General features: G+C 36.9%; 2 protein-coding genes across 2 annotated transcripts in view; both read left to right on the forward strand.

Annotated features, from left to right (window-relative positions):
- Positions 1-10: 10 nt before the first annotated feature.
- Positions 11-6,443, forward strand: LOC145481820 (esterase OVCA2-like). Its single transcript, XM_081460363.1, has 10 exons — positions 11-90; positions 205-227; positions 1,016-1,089; positions 1,216-1,281; positions 1,808-1,932; positions 2,278-2,290; positions 3,049-3,111; positions 3,737-3,874; positions 4,663-4,722; positions 5,104-6,443. The coding sequence occupies exons 1-10, from the start codon at positions 70-72 to the stop codon at positions 5,178-5,180; spliced, it is 660 nt and encodes a 219-aa protein (XP_081316489.1). The 5' UTR covers positions 11-69; the 3' UTR covers positions 5,181-6,443.
- Positions 6,444-7,064: 621 nt separating this feature from the next.
- The window catches only part of LOC145481842 (ubiquitin carboxyl-terminal hydrolase 5-like), a 24,199-nt gene continuing 14,626 nt past the window's right edge, over positions 7,065-16,637 (forward strand). The window contains exons 1-11 of the mRNA XM_081460395.1: positions 7,065-7,654; positions 7,707-7,929; positions 8,009-8,131; positions 8,587-8,647; positions 9,528-9,562; positions 12,795-12,887; positions 13,722-13,816; positions 14,953-15,003; positions 15,270-15,361; positions 15,907-15,999; positions 16,628-16,637. The exon at positions 16,628-16,637 is cut by the window's right edge and continues 85 nt beyond it. Coding sequence (XP_081316521.1) covers positions 7,840-7,929; positions 8,009-8,131; positions 8,587-8,647; positions 9,528-9,562; positions 12,795-12,887; positions 13,722-13,816; positions 14,953-15,003; positions 15,270-15,361; positions 15,907-15,999; positions 16,628-16,637 — 743 coding nt within the window. The 5' untranslated portion in view covers positions 7,065-7,654; positions 7,707-7,839. The remainder of the gene's footprint in view (positions 7,655-7,706; positions 7,930-8,008; positions 8,132-8,586; positions 8,648-9,527; positions 9,563-12,794; positions 12,888-13,721; positions 13,817-14,952; positions 15,004-15,269; positions 15,362-15,906; positions 16,000-16,627) is intronic.

Here is a 16,637-nt window from a genome sequence, read left to right on the forward strand (position 1 = left end):
ACCAAAAGGAATAGACTGTGGAAAGACTGAGCCTGTGGTACCCACGTTCACAAACAGCGGTAAAATAAAATGGCGGCGGAAAGCTTGAGGGTCGGTCTCAAAAACATATTAAATAGTTTTCTGTTCTTAACTAGTCTATCTTTCGCTGGTATGATTTGAGGGCATGGCTGACAGTTTCAATATATGTTCTCTCCTTATACATAGATACTCGTGCTTCACGGATACAGGTAAATATATAAACTTACTCTCTGCCACATAACAGTTAGGGGTTTCGCATGTGACGTTCATGATCCTAAGTCAGAATTTAGTTCCTTGTAGATTAGCGACTAGGGGGACGCGGTGGCCTCATGGTTAGTGCGCTCGTCTCCGGATCGAGCGGTCCGGGTTCGAGCCCTGGCCGGGGACATTGTGTTGTGTTCTTGGGCAAGACACTTTACTCTCACAGTGCCTCTCTCCACCCAGGTGTATAAATGGGTACTGGCGAACTTAATGCTGGGGGTAACCCTGCGATGGACTAGCATCCCATCCAGGGAGGAGTAGAAATACTCCTAGTCGCTTCATGCTACAGAAACCGGGATAAGCTCCGGCCTGATGGGCCACTTGGCTCGTATGCAGACTTTACCTTTTTACCTATTAGCGACTAAGAAATTATCATTGATTTTTTCTTCAGTTTTGTGCAACTTCTGCTCTGGAGGGATGGAAAACGTAGTGTGACGAAAACCTTCGAAAACGAAAATGTTTCGATATAGTGAAGGGTGGGATGGGTCACATGGGTTAAGGCCTAAGACTAACTGACACCTGATAAATACTTGGTTATACATGGTTTGCATAAAAATAAATAAATGAATAAATAAGTAAATAAACGAACGAATAAATAAATGGTCATAATTATTATTTAATATATATGTACATGATGTGTCTCAATAACCCCACACTGGGTTTTTGTTATCACTATTTTTTGTTTGTTTCTCTATTTTTGTTGTCATTGCTGTTTACCTCTTTTTTTGGCTTTCAGGCAGAGTGGCCAGACCTGCAAGGAGAAACTTGGTGCTTTCAGAAAAGGGCTAAAGAAACTTCCTCTTGAATTTGGTATGTGACCTAACTACTGTCTAGAGTAAGACTTCTTTGATCCAATAGTTAAGACTGGAAACTGATTATATTTTAAGAAGGATTTGAAACTTTTTTAGTTATTGTTTTTAATTATTTGTTTAACAGTGTACATCACTGCACCAAACAAAATACCAAAAAACAATACCGATGATGATGCTTCTATAAAAGAAGGTATATAATAAAATTAAATATGAAATACATTGATTTCTCTCTGAAACTTAGCACTCATTTTTACTTTAATTACTTTGACATTTTTACTTTAAATACAATAAAAAAGCTTGTTCGTGTAGGTGTAGGTATAGTCTGCATACAAGCCAAGTGGCCCATCAGGCCAGAGCTTATCTCCAGTTTCAGTAGCATGAAATGACTCCAGAGGAGTCTTTGTATTCCCCCTGGATGGGATGATACTAGTCCATCATTGGGCTACCCCCAGTGTTAAATTTACCGCCACCCATTTTTACACCTTGGTGGAGAGAGGCACAGTGAGAGTAAAGTGTCTTTCTTAAGAACACAGCACAGTTCAAGCCCTGAGAAAGCTCAATCCAGAGGTGAGCGCACTAACCATGAGGCCACTGTGCCTCCACTGTTTGTGTAGATGTGATATTTGAAAATTCTCTCAAAATTGCATGAGCCTTTTGCCTTAAGAATATAGTTCAGGAATGTTGTTACCAAAAACATCTCTTTATTTGCTCTTCAGGGTCAGATGAATATGGTTGGTGGTTTTCAAAAGAAGATGACACATATGACCCTCTTAGACCTTCTGATGTTTCTAAAGGTTATGATGAATCAATTGAACTTGTCAAATCAACTTTTGTTAACCAGGTAATTATGTATTGATAAAAATATGGTAATATCTCACAGATTAGGTCAACCATTTCTTAACACAAATTAGTAGCTCCCCCTACCCTGTGTCCAAAAAAAAAAAAAAAAAATTAAGCAAAACAAAAAAATCTTTCCAGTGAAATTTCATTCTTTTCGCCAGACATCCCTCATATTTGGTGCATTTTACATACCCTATGTTTGACTGTTATTTCATGTCTGAGCTTTTCTAGTTATACAGAATAATTCTACAAATATTTTGTTAAAAAATATGTTTTATTTTATGCAGTACAATTCCTTCTTTAATGTCTTTTTCTCATTAAAACCATTCTTTTATGATTTTTGCAGGGACCATTTGATGGTAGGTAAATTATTAATATATTTGTACAATTACTATAATATATATTGGTTTCATAATTTCAGTCACATTGTATAAAATCTCTCTCCTCTATGGAGACTCAAAAGGTGGTTTCTCATGTAGGGAGAGCTTCCTGAGAGATGTGAGTGCGAATAACATGGATCATATGATCTTTAAACTTTTGCACCTGCACTCTGACACCTTGCAGAATGGTTTCTATCATGAGCACCAGAACCTCCAGCTCTGCAGAGGAGAGAGTACAAAATCACACCCTGGGATAGTTTATAATAAAAGCATTTCTCTCAGTTTTTAAAGTTGAAGTAAACTTCATCTGAGGAGACCTGGCATGTGGTTGAACAAATGAACTAATTTTTTTTTTTTTTGGCTTGTTTATGGAGTATGCTTTTTCTTTTCTTTCTTAATTTGTTTCTCTGTTTTTTTTTCTTTGCCTTTTTAGTAATTTTTTTGCCTTTTTTTTTTACTATTTTGTGCTGACCTGGTTGGTGTTTAAACAGTTGATAATTGGATGAATCACTTTCCAGGTGTGATCCACTGTACTGTGACCTGATTGTATAATCAGTCCTTTTGAACAACTAGACCCTCTTGTTACTCATGTATTTTTGTTACTATTAGGATGTGCAAATTATTTTTAGTTCACAATTTGAAAATTTGCAACCATTCAATTTATGCAAGATTAAGTGTACATTTTGAAAGCTTTTTTTCACTTTTTTTTATTTTTGTTTTTCTTTCACAATAATTAGGTGTTCTTGGTTTTAGTCAAGGAGCCTGTCTATTATCAATTCTCTGTGCATTAAGAGAACAAGGTATGTTTTGGCATCATACATATTAAGATATTAAATAAGTCGAAGTCCTTAAGACCTTCACCACTAAGTGAGGACTCTCTAGAATATATCACAATAACATTTTTATTTGTACCTTACATGGAAATAACTTATTTTATACATGAGTTACATAATTAGTAATAATAATTACCATAAACACGGGGTCATAATCATACAAAATTATTTTTGAGGCAATATTATCTAATGTAAAAATCCTTTTTGTACTGCCTAATCTCTTACAGGATCCTGAAGTTATTAAATAAATAACCCCATAATTATAATATTGTTTACTGTGGCAAGTGCCTTGGTTTGCTGCCTGTTACTGCCCATGTTCACAAAACATGTTCAATTATTTAGCATGTTTTCTTAAACATGATGTTATGTGATCATAACTTTCATGTTTGACATTTGAGTGACAATGAAATTTCATAATAAGAACAGTTTTACAGGAACTTCTTTAGCCTGATTCTCAGATGGTCCAGGTGGCTTGTGGCCATACACTGTCTCCCTTCCAAGAGAGTATCTGGCCATGAGTGACCTGAACCACCTGAGAATCAGGCTAGGACCTCTACTGTCAGAACATAATTTTAAATGCATTGTGTTCCAGGTTCTTTAAGTTTTAAATTTGCCGTTCTTGTGGCTGCCTTCAAGTCAAGGTCATCAGGACACAGTATTTACTACACAAAGCCAATATCATGCCCTACCCTACATGTGTTTGGTGATACAGACAGAGTGATACCAAAAGGTATATAGTAAATAAAATCATTATGGTGACCTCAGTTTTCTGGCTGCTAGTGAACATTTGCATCTTACTCCACACTATGAAATAGAGTGATACAAAACAGAGGGATGCAAAATTGTTTGTAACTTTACCATTACCCAAATTTGCAATCAGCGAAACAGAAACTTGTTAACTAACCTTATATGGCCAGTTTTTGTACGGGTCATTGAAAACCTGGAAAGTCATGGAATTCAAGAATTTCATTTTCCAGGCCTTGAAATTTATAGAATTAATTATTGGCGATGGTAAGTCATGGAAAATAATAACCTTGGGGGTGCACGCCTTGGGCACTCGATTAACTTTCTCTTTGGTGCGTACTCCTTGAAAAATGTACGCCACGCCCCTGCCATGGGTATTTTGGCTCGACTGCATCAAAGGCTCCACCAAACGCACTCCAGTTACGTTGCTATGTCGCCTTTTCCCCCAGCTATATACATTTGTACAAAGCTAGAGAAACATATTGTTTGTAATGTTTACTATCGTAAACATTACCTACTATTTTTCATTAGAATATTATCAGTTGTAACAACCCTCTTTTGTGCACTACTTTTGTAATTTGTTGCAATATTGTAATATGTTTGTATCAATAAAATAAACTATGAAAAAAAAACCACTCCAGTTACATGTTTTTGGTGTCACATACAAAGTCAAATGAACCCCTGGCATTTACATCCTGAATTACAATTTGCCCCAAAGCTCCGCCTTTGGTCAATTACCTTTTCAATTTAGCTCTTCTTTATTTTGAAAAACAGAAAACAGCGAAGACCTGCTGAAGCATTTCTCAAACGCTACAATTCTTAATCATCCTGGAGGTAAGTACACGCGCTAGTTTCGTGTGGGTTTTTGTTTGTTTTTGTTCCTGTTTTCGCTTGAAACCATTTCAGTGAGGTAGTATTTTGGAGGAAAACGTTTCTTTATAGAGCACGAAAGTTTGGGGCAAAATTCAACTGGAGGGAAAAACTTTCCACCTAGTGATTTAATACCCATATTTATTATTACAGTATATTGGCGGCATTTGTAAGGTTTAATTGTACATCTCTTTAATATTATTCTGGTCGCAAACTGTTTGTTATCACTTCATATTTTGCGAGTCGTTTGGAAACTCGATAATTTTCTCCTCCACGTACCTGTACAGGACATAGATGGCAATGGCATTGAACAAAACTTAGTTTCAACCATTTGTTCTTCCACAGGCCATTTTGTCCCAACACAAGCCCCGCAAAGAAAAGCCTACACAGAGTTTCTGGAACAGTTTATTAATAAAACGTAACAGTCGTTTGTAGATAATAAACATAGCTACATTATATTGGTGACTGTTGTTGTTCTTTAGTTAGTTTCAAGGCAAGGTGTAACGTTTCCTTTGAAACGGACCGACCAAAGAAGGAAAATAACGTTATTTTCTTTTTTTCTTTGAATAAAACGACCAAAATTGAGAGCGAAAGATTTTGAAATCGCGGAAATACGCAGAGTAAAAGAAGCCATTCAAGTGCCGGCGCATATTCAAGAGGAAGCACGAACGTTTTTAGCTCAGAATTAGCTTTCATTAATCTCTTTCCTCTTGCGTTTCGTTGTGTTTTTGTTGTTGTTTTTTCACAGTTTCCAGAGCTAACATAGTTTAAAGTGACCCAAAACCTAGATTTTCTAGCAAGGTGATGTGAGCGGTCCGTAAGCCATTCAAATTCTAGGATTTAGGATTCCTTACAACTGAGATGCTTGAGAAAAAAGAAGGTATTTCGTATCCGATTCGAGAGTTCATCTGGCGATATTAGGTTCTTGACCTGGTATCGCAAAATGTAATTAAAACTTAAAGAAGCAGCAGCGAATGAATGCAAGTATCCAGGGTAGGATTTCACGGGAAAAAGACACCTGTTGAACGGCGTTCTTTCTTCAAGCTTTCTTACAACTTGATCTTTTTCGTGGTCGGCAACTCTTGTTTCTCTCCAAGCTAAACTGAAAGGGATGACGCTGTCTTCAGACAGGTTGACTGTCAAGACTCTACACAAAAACTATGAACTAAACTATAGAGGAAAAACTCAGTTTTTTTAGAATGAAGAACTTGTTGCGATTTACCTTACGTCACTCACAACGTAACATAAAACTGGTCACCCAGTTATCAGATAAAGCCAAAATAAATCACAAGCGTTCGCTGCTGTCATCCATATACTGCGAGCACCTCTTAGTAGGAAATAAAATTGAACCCCAATGGAGGGGAAATTTGTTACAAGGTATCATGACGGGTCCAAAGGGTGTGGCCTTTTTTCTTTCTTTCTTGGGCCTGGGAGAGGGGAAGCAAAGTGCCCTCGTTGTTTTCAATCTTTTCTTACAAAAACTGAAATGAAGGTATTATAGACGTCACACCTTGTGACTTTGCCTTAAAACTATCAGGGAACGCTTTGTTGTGTGAACTGTTTGGTCACTTGACTTGAAGTTTTTATTGTAACCATATTTTCAAAGAGTGATCAACCAAAGTTGGGTGGTTTTAACAAGAAATAACTCACAAAGTGCGGTAATAAACATGACAAGAAAACGTATTGTTGAGAACCAAAAAAAACCATATCTTTTTACTTCACGTTTCGTAAGTTTCGACATGCATCTTCAGAAGTGAGCGTTGAGAATCGAAGTAACAACTACATTTTAAATTTAAGATGTGTAAGTAACCAATTAGCAATAACAATGACAGAAGCTGCAAAAAATTGCATATTGAAAGATGCAAACTAATAAAGATAAAACTTTTCACTGCTAACATTATCATTTAGGGTAGGTTTCAATTCCCTTATTAGCAGAGTCTCCTTTTTCTTGCAGTGTGTATCTGACAAACCTTTTGCTAATATCTCAAAGTGATCTCATTCTGGGTGGTTTTTCAAGGTTAATTTTCTGTTTTTGGATCAAGTTATGACGAGGTTATTCCAATTTTTTCACATTTCTTGTGTCCGTATATTTGACCTATTTAAGAAAAGATGGCGGACATTTTGTACATGAGTGACGTAATTTGGGAATGATAGTGACATCTGATATTAATTAAAGAAAATAACCTTGGATGCTTTCCGTGGCAGATCCAGACATTGAGCTAAAGGGAACGGGGGGGGGGGGGGCGGTGTGGGGTTGGTTTGCTTGCCCTGCCGGCTTTTCTTCCTTTTGAGATTTTTTTTTTTCCCAAAATAAGGGGAGACGGGCCCCTACCCCAGATCCGCCACTGGCCTTACATCCCTTCTCCACCCAGGCTATCGAACGAAAAATAAAAAATGTCAAGGCCATAGGGTCAATCAATCAATCAATCGATCGATTAATCAATTTCATTTTAAAGCCATTGCGTGGGATTGAGGTTGCCCTCAGTATCCGAGCCAGAGGCTCATATATAAATGCATGACTAAAATAAAAGAGATAAAATTAATTAGGGTCAGGCTGTTTACTATTTTGTAACTCCTAGCTGCAAAATGTGTAAGTGTGTTTGTTTGTTTGTTTGTTTGTTTGTTTGTTTGTTTGTTTTGTTTTTTTCAGGAAACTATTTTTTTAACTTTATTTCGGGGCGGACGCGCGGCTGTAACACAGGCTACTTTTTTCTTATAAATACCCTGGGGATTTTGAGGCCGACGGAACGCTAGAAATTTTCTTCCCTCTTTCATCTGGGCTCCCGCTTTCATCTGAATTCACGCGAAAGGACCTTTATTCGCATTCGCGCTGAACAGAGTAGAGTCTGGGTATGAGATGTATAGTTCAATGCTGCTTATATGAGAGTAGAGTAGAGTCTGGGTATGAGATGTATAGTTCAATGCTGCTTATATGAATTGATCGTTAGGTGCATTGTGGTCAGCGGAAGTGCCCTAAAGATTTCTCTTCTTTTCTCTTTTCTCTTTCACTTTGTACTTCAAAACTTCAGCAAACAAAAAATACTTTGAATTTGATAACAATACCAATTGTAATTTCCCTTCATGGAGTATTTACAGAGCTCAACTGTTCGTGTGCCGGGAGGAGGTGACAAAGTTTTCAAGGACGAATGCATTTACTGTTTCGATTCACCGGTACGTAAGGATCTGAGAGTGAAATTCTTTACGAGTCATTGACAGCTGACAATATTTTCTCATCTGATATGTCAAACAGGAGAGTCATGGAGGGCTTTACGTTTGCCTTGCTACTTTTCTTGGCTTTTGTGAAGAACATGTTCGTCTGCATATCAGTAAGACATCTCACAGAGTTTTCATGCATTTAAAGAAAGTTAAGAAGGTAAGGTGACTTATTAATGACTAAATAATTTCGTGCTAATAAGTATAATTAATGACAAATAAAAATTGTTTGTTATAAAATTATTTTGCGCAAAAAGAAAGTAATTAGTAGATTACATTTTTTTTTTTCTTTCACTGTTTTAAGTGTATGGTTATTTATGGTCACTAAAATAACCCATAATAACAAAGGTAGAATATATATTGCCTTTGGCAGTTGTTAACTTCCAGTAGTGCTCCTTTAAAAATTGTTAGGTAAATAATTTATTTTAGTAGCAGCTATTGATTCTGTGATTAATTGGAGGTGCCGCTTAGTTCTCAACTACTCATATCACAGAGACGGACTTCAAAGGCTGTACAGTTAAGAAGAAAATCAGTTTAGATCAGGTTGCTTTGCATTTCAATGCACTTTTGAGTGCACAGTGTCATCAAAAGTCATGTATTCTCTCAATGCTTCAGGTTGAACCAGATAGCAGTACAGATTTTCCACCAAAGAAAAAGCCAACAAGATTAGCCATTGGTGAGTTGCAAATTTTGTCCCTAATATTAGTGCCCCTCTCCAATATATGCCCAGTCCCTGGAGGTACCACAAGTAATTTAGTTTGAGGGGTGCTAAATCAAATCAATATGATACAGTCCAATTCAGATCCTGACCATTGTACAAGGTGGGGATGGCATGGTTGAAACCTACCTAAAGGTACAAGTAGGTTAAGTCTGCATACATGCCAAGTGGTCCATCAGGCTGGAGCTTATCCCGTTTCCTGTAGCATTAAGTGACTAGGAGTATTTCTACTGCCCCCTGAATGGGATGCTGTAGTCCAGTGCAAGATTACCCCTCAGCATTAAACAGGTACTCATTTATACACCTGGGTGGAGAGAGGCACTGTGAGAGTAAAGTGTCCAAGAATGCAACACAATGTGCCGAGCTAGGACTTGAACCTGGACCACTCAGTCTGGAGACAAGTGCACTAACCATGAGGCCACCGCACCTCCCCAAATAGAATATAATCCTAAAAAGAACTGATTCTATAGATTATGCTGCCAAAAGACTACAGAAAAAGCAAGGGATTCTGTAGCACAAACAAAATTTGGTTTAAATGGAGTGTCAGAATGTGGTTGCTATGGCAATGTCAAACAATGTAGAGAAAAATTGGACACATGAAAATTTCTGTGAGAAATTAATGAGTAGCTACTGAAAGTGTAATCATCAAGGAGTGAATCCCCTTTTCAAAATTTGGGGACCGAAAAAAATTCAAGAAGGGTAGCAAAACCTTACACTGTACCCACCCATGCCCCCTCACTCCCCTCTTTGTGCTCAATGATTGACATTTGACAGTATAATTTTAAGAATTGTTTTATTTAGAAAGTTTGTGTTTCTTTTTTTTTGTTTCATTTGGCAGGTGTTGAAGGAGGGTTTGATGTAGAAAATTCAAAGGTAGGGATAATGAAATGATCAGTCATGCTAATTAGAATATGTGGTTTTGTTAGGAGATAAAAACCAGGGACAACTGAATCGGTGGAATTAGTCGGGTTTGTGTCTGTATATTTAAGTGACACTATTTTTCATTGTTAATATAGTTTAATGCAATCAGGAAATGCCTAGCATCACATCACAATGTATGTACATTTGCTTATAATTTGCTGCCTCAAATTAATAGGCCACTTTGGATAATAATAAAATGCAGCTTTATTGTGAGGCCTAGAGGACACAAACAAAAGAAATGAATAAACATGGTCATTCAATTTCCTTTGTTTGTGTCCTCTAAGCCTCATTGCCAAGCTGAGTTTTAATATGTTGAAAGTGGTCTATTGTCTCATCAGTTACCCTTCCCTCCCTACCCTTGGGAGTTGATTTTGTGCCCTTGTGTGCTATTCATTTTGTGTAAGGGGCCTTGAAATAGCTTATTACCTGATTTATATAAATTAATATGTTTTGTTTACAAAGTCAATGAAAGTTATGTACCAGTATACTTGTAGATGTCTGTCTGCCTCAGCTCTTTCACCGTTTTTGTTTTTGTTTTTTTTTATCACTGCATGTTCTGATGAAGGGTGTCCTTCCAATGACATTCCTACAGAGGGAAGAAGCTGCTTAATAATAAAATGCAGTTTTTTCAGTCTTGGACTTGATATCAATTAAGTCATCAATAAGAGGGGAGACATGTTTATAAATAATTGTAATTATGGTTTCTGTAATGAAATAAAGGACGAGACTTGTACAATTGTACAGTATAGAACCTTTTCATAAATGGCTGTCAATTAAAATTCTTTTTGTATAAATCAATGCATTTAAATTAGCCTCACTAACCTTGTTATTGAGTAAAATTCTTTTGAACCATCATTACTTAAAAATGAGGTTAGCACCTGTAATCAAACAAAGGACAGTACTTGTACATACATGTACAGTATAGACCCTTTTCATAAATGGCTGTCAATTTAAAATTCTTTTGAACTGTCAATTTTTTTTTTTTTGGCTAAGTTTTTGTATTTTAATTTGGAATTGAACCCTGACATTAGATACTTTATTATTTTTATTATTATTATTATCATTATTATTATTATTATTTTATTAAATTTAATAATAATAATGTGTTTATTGTGACAAAAACTAGAGCTAAGCTTTACAAAATGCTATAATATTTACATAATTTGATGTCTGTTAAACCTGTAAAACATGTTTCCGTATCTAATCATGATATCATGGTTACTACAACTAATACTAATACTACTATCATCATCATAACATTAATTAACATATTCCATACAATTGGTATATACAAGGTAAAGGTAAGTAAAAGAAATAAACTATTAAAACCTATTTCAACAGTGTTTACATAATGGCTCCCTCCTGGGTTTCAACGTCAATATCGGTATATTACAAGGTAAAAGTAAATAAAAGAAATAAACTATTAAGACCTATTTCAACAGTGTTTACATAATGGTTCCCTCCTGGGTTTCAACGTCAATATCAATGTTCTTAAAGTCACAAAAGGCTTTCCTTCTAGTTCTTGAACCTCTTAGGCAGATTAGTGCGGATCTTAGTAACGCGAAGGATGTCCTTGCTCTTATCCAGGAGATTGTTTTAGCATAATGTTCTCCTTTCTTGATGGAGATCAGCTGCGCCAGTCTGGAATGGTATTGCAAGCACTCGTTTCCCATGCCGCCTGTTGACGTGAAAATAAGGGGTGTAAAAGTTCCTTGTTCGATATCCAAGACCCTCCTTGTGTAAAGGCGCTTCTTCTCGTTCTCATGATTGTGGTATATCTGTTGGAGCTCTAGGTCCCTATACAAATCAGCATTAGGGTGACAAACCCTCACGTCAAAGAATTCTGATCGTTGGTTCTCCCAGAACCCGCGCGCATGAATATCTAATCTCGTATCTGGAGCTCGATTAGAACCTCTTGCCAGCTGTTCACCCGAGATGTCTTGCAGGACAGGCTCAATCTCAACATCAGTACAAACCATATTCAGGAGTTCGGCTTCTAATTCCCTCAGCTCATTATGACGTCGGGTAACGAACCCACCTCTCTTGCATATCATTGCGTGGTCCACTGTAAAAGTATCACCGCATACACAGGTGGAGGAGATATCATCAACTGGCCAATCGTAGCGCAGTTTGATTGCATCGCGGAACTCTCTCTTATTTAGATTGAAACCCATTTCACGAAGGGGGAGTACCGTCAGCCAAACAGATGACCCTTTTTCCGCAGCAAGGTCAAGTGCCCGTTGGACATTCTGTGGGGCTACCCCTCTGATATGCTCTGCCCTGTCGTGGAGCACCGTTGCTCTCTCACTCCTCATTGCCTGTTGTAGTGGCTTGACCAAAGAATCATCAGGCATCTGATGGGATTGAGCCATGATCTGTTGGACCAGCGGGATGGTAACTTTGATGGAGGAGGATTGCTCAAGATTTGCGTCAAGACACGGGTTTGTCATGCCAAGCCCCCCTAGACGGACTGGCAGTGCTAGAATGTCCCTGTCCAGCCGAGTGCACCTATGCTCCGTAATTGCAGGGATGAGCACCTTAGATATGGCATTCTCCAAAGGCTCCAATAATTCTTGAATATCAGGCAAAGTTCTCAAAAAATAGGTCCATCGGTGCTTGAGGCCAAAGGTGTAAGCAGCATAACACGCTTGAGGCTGAGAAAGAGTAAACTCTGCCAGCTTGGTAATCTCGCTGACCCAGTTGGTCACCTTCTCGCTAACGTATTCCTCTAGATATTCCCGTGAACCTATCACCACACCCAGATGTTTTTGTCCCTCTACCGTCATATTGACAGCCGTGTCCTTGAACACTTCTTTCACGCTTGCCTCTTTATCTGGCTTTGAGATAATCCAACATTGTTGTTGTTGTTGTTGTTATTATTATTATTATTATTATTATTATTATTATCATTATTATCGTCCTCACGTAATGTTTGCTTAGAGTCCTTAGAGCCGAGACCAAACCATGGTCCTGGGGCACTAGGGGATAGCCAGTTTTTAGCTTATTATTATTATTATTATTATTATTATTATTATTATTATTATAGAAAACAATACGACACAGTTCTTATTCTAATAAGATACAGTACTAACACTAAGTACTACGGTCAACTTAAAAATGTGGTTAATAAGGCTAATTTTAATACTTTTCATTTTAATTTGTTACTCTGTGTTTTGGTTTACAGGTAGAATATGATGAATTCAACTCCCTATCAGTGTTAGGAACTAGTGGAGATCCTCTCGTCATTCCTCTGCCAAATGCTGAGCTCCCTCTTCAGGTATTACATGGAAATTTCATGCATCTAGTTTAACCAGTAATAAATGCATAAATTATACATAAAATTAAATACATACATTACTGTCAGTAACAATGATGATGAGGAGAAGGACCAACTCAACTAGATCATTTCATAGAAATCGACGCGAGTGAATATCTACTGTTAGTAGTTGTTTCAAGTTATTTGTAGAATTTTGATTAAAATATATTTTTTCAAATGGCAATTTCCAATTATTTCAAGTCACATATACTTCCTTTCTTGAGTGTTCTTGGGAACTGAATCATCAAGTGACATTTTTATTAAACTCTTCCTCAAAACACCAGAGAAACGAGAAAACGTTGCCATTTTGTAGACAATGTTGAGCCACAACACACTGATGGCTAATAGTGTACAAGTAATTCAGCCAATCAAATTGCAGCATTTGCATTAGTACTCTAGTAGAATTCTACTAATATTTTAGTGTTTGCATATTTGTCAATCACAGGAAACAAAACGCCTGACAGATTCAGGTTTGTGCTTTTCGGTACAAACATATATATACATTATTTTCCAAAGGCTGTGTTATACAATAAAATCAGTAACATTTCATCAATTTCAATAAGAGGAGCAAATTTGAAGTATGTGTTCACAAGAAAACTGCACATGCATACTCATCACATTAAGGAAAGGAAATTAATTAATTTACAGAATGGTACAGTTGTAGTTGTATTAAATTTATATGGAGGAATGTGTAAGGGAGATGTTTGTAATTGTTGTCTTTAAGTACTGAGATCTAGGAACCAGAATGGAGTGTTATATTTAATACCAAAGCTGACTCATCATATTTCTATGCAGGTTCAGTTGGCCATTGCAGGAGTTATTGCCGCTGATACCTCAGCCTACAAAGACCAAGTAGCATCATGGGATGGAGAAAAGAGAGTGGTATCCAAGTAAGCAATAGACCAATTTTGATATATTGAAATTCAGCCTAAAACAGTAGACCTCAGTACAAGGCTCTGAGGAATAACTACAGAGTTTTTCGGGTTTATTCCCCAGAACCTCATGCTGAGGCCTATTGTGTTGGGCTGAATTTTAATATATCAAAATTGGTGTATTAATTCCAGAAGCACTCAAAAGTTTACTTTACAGTACACTGTAGTTACTGTTACTGTTTGCACATTGTGCAGCTCCACAAAATATACACACACATGCACCATCTCCATGAATGGTCATTAGAAATTCTGAAGGGTGGAAGGGGAGAGGGGGGGGCAGGGATTGTGTCACGTTCCCGATGTGGCGAATTGGATGTGCCATACATCGGAGTTCGCCAGCTTAACCAAAGTGGGGCATAACGATTCAACAAGATTTATTGAAGAGCTGGCTGAGCCGCTTATACATCACTTATGGTAAAAACTAGAAATGAATAGACAATTGTCGAGTCACAAAAGGATCACGGAATAACAAGCGAAATGAAAACAAATAAAACTATAAGAAAGGAAAATATAGAAAAAACGACTTACATCTGATCTAGCACCAGGCGTGGGAAACTCCAAAGAAAACAGCTCCAAATACTCCAAGTTGAACTACGAGCGACTCCTAAACGTGCGACTCCAATAAACTGAAATGTGCTAAGAAATATGATATCTACAATGACGAAACACCTAGAGCGGCCAGTCAAGAAACGTGAATCAAACATTAACTAAATCAGCAAGTGTTGTAACACAACAGAAGTGTTCAATCACTAAAGGTCCAATGTTTATCTATGTACACGACAGATTGAATGGAAAAAAATGGCAAACTGGACTCTCTGGGGGTGTGTGTTTTGGCAGTAGGGGGGTCGGTGTGGTTAAACTGAAAGATGTTCAGTTGGACCAGGGAGTATAGATATTTGTATGCAGAAAATCATGCTTTGTTAGTTTCCTGGTTATAGTCAGGCTTCAATTTATGGTTGATTATTTAGCACTTTATTCTTGTTTTTAATTGTAAAAGGCTTTAAGATATTGTTACATTTTAGAATATTTAAAAGGATTTATAGTAAGATGCTATTGCTTAAAATTTAAATAAATTACATGTAACACTGTTTCAGGCATGCCAACAATCTCTTGCAACTGGATAATGGCGTTAAAGTTCCTCCAAGGTCAGTTCACGTAGAACCATTGGTAATGTAACAATGATTTCCAACTGAAGATAAATATCCTTATTGTCTACTTGTCCTTAATGACTAATGTATTCTTTACTAATAATGATTGATTGACTGATTGATTAGTTGATTGTTGTTATATCAAACAATATAAACTACATGTTATCTAGTAATACAGTCATGTAGGAACTTTACAAGAGTTAGAGAGAAATGTACCTTGATTCATTTTCATGTGGGTTTTGTTGTGTCCGTAATTCTTGCAGAGGCTGGAAGTGCGCAAAGTGTGATTTGAAAGACAATTTGTGGCTCAACTTAACTGATGGAACAATCTTATGTGGCAGAAGATATTTTGATGGTTGGTGCAACTACATGATTGTGCACTTTATCTGATGAAATTTATTTTTGGATATCTTTTTAGACACAATACCCAGACCTTTCATAAATTTCCTCTTGACTCAGTTACATGTAGTTTTGTTCCAGGCTATAATTTTGCCTCTTGGCAGCCTACACTACTGTCTCAGAGTGTGGGATAATTTAACATAGTTTATTGCTGATAAGTTAATAAAGATGGTGAATTTTAAGCTCGGTAATGAAATGTGAACGTGAATTAATCAACATGACACGAGCGTGGGACAAGGAAAAATTCTGAGTCCCCGACAGGAATCAAACCCATAGTTAATTGCTGTTTTGTAAGGCCTTATGCGTCTGATGGCACGATGAGGACTGATGATGATTGCTGTTTTGTACATACCACATTGCCAGGGAGGAGGAAGAGAAGAAAAAGGAAAAGTTTACTGTGGTTTAATAATTAATTATAAAAATATTCATTAAAAATGCTGTGATATGGTGTTTCAATATTAAAGTGCCTTTATTGGTTTGCTTTTGTTTTTTTCTATGTAGGCTCTGGAGGTAACAACCATGCTGTTGATTATTACAAAGAGACAGGTTATCCTTTAGCTGTCAAACTTGGAACAATTACACCTGATGGGGCAGGTACATGTAATCAATGATTGTTAGTACTTGTAGTTTTGTAGCTCCATTTTAAGATCACTGGCAACAGTTTCCAGTCCTTTTCCAACAGCTATACTTAGCTATAGCTATACTAAGGATCAATACTGGCACTCGTTATCAAGTGATGCTATATGATGCTACAGTAAGACACAAACACCCAGCCATTGGTGAACCAAATAATGGTAATCTTCATGGCATAATGGGTCACCATAGCAATAGTATAACCTGTTATATATTGATCCATCAAAGTGTAAGTGATGGAAAGAGAGCTGGAAACTATTGTCAGCCACCTTAAATTCCAAGTTTTCTCTAATGAATGTATCCATGTGTATTTTACATCACACTGAGTTATCCAGTACATTAAAATTTAACCCACTAAGACACTGTTTCTATAAAATTCAAATGAGTAGAATTCATGTGTAACAAAAAATACTAGACCCGCTGACTTCTATCCTATGCACCAAGTAAGTTAAAATGATAATATTACTTTGTATTAATGGAGTGCTAATGTATCAAATCCCAGCCCATGGTCTGACCCTCATCAATTCGCATGATCAACAGTGATCCATTCAAGGTGTAAGTTTCTTTTGATTTTACCTTTGTCCTGTAGATGTGTATTC

This window comes from Orbicella franksi, chromosome 3, assembly GCF_964199315.1.
Source record: "Orbicella franksi chromosome 3, jaOrbFran1.1, whole genome shotgun sequence".
NCBI classification, from domain to species: Eukaryota; Metazoa; Cnidaria; class Anthozoa; order Scleractinia; family Merulinidae; genus Orbicella; species Orbicella franksi.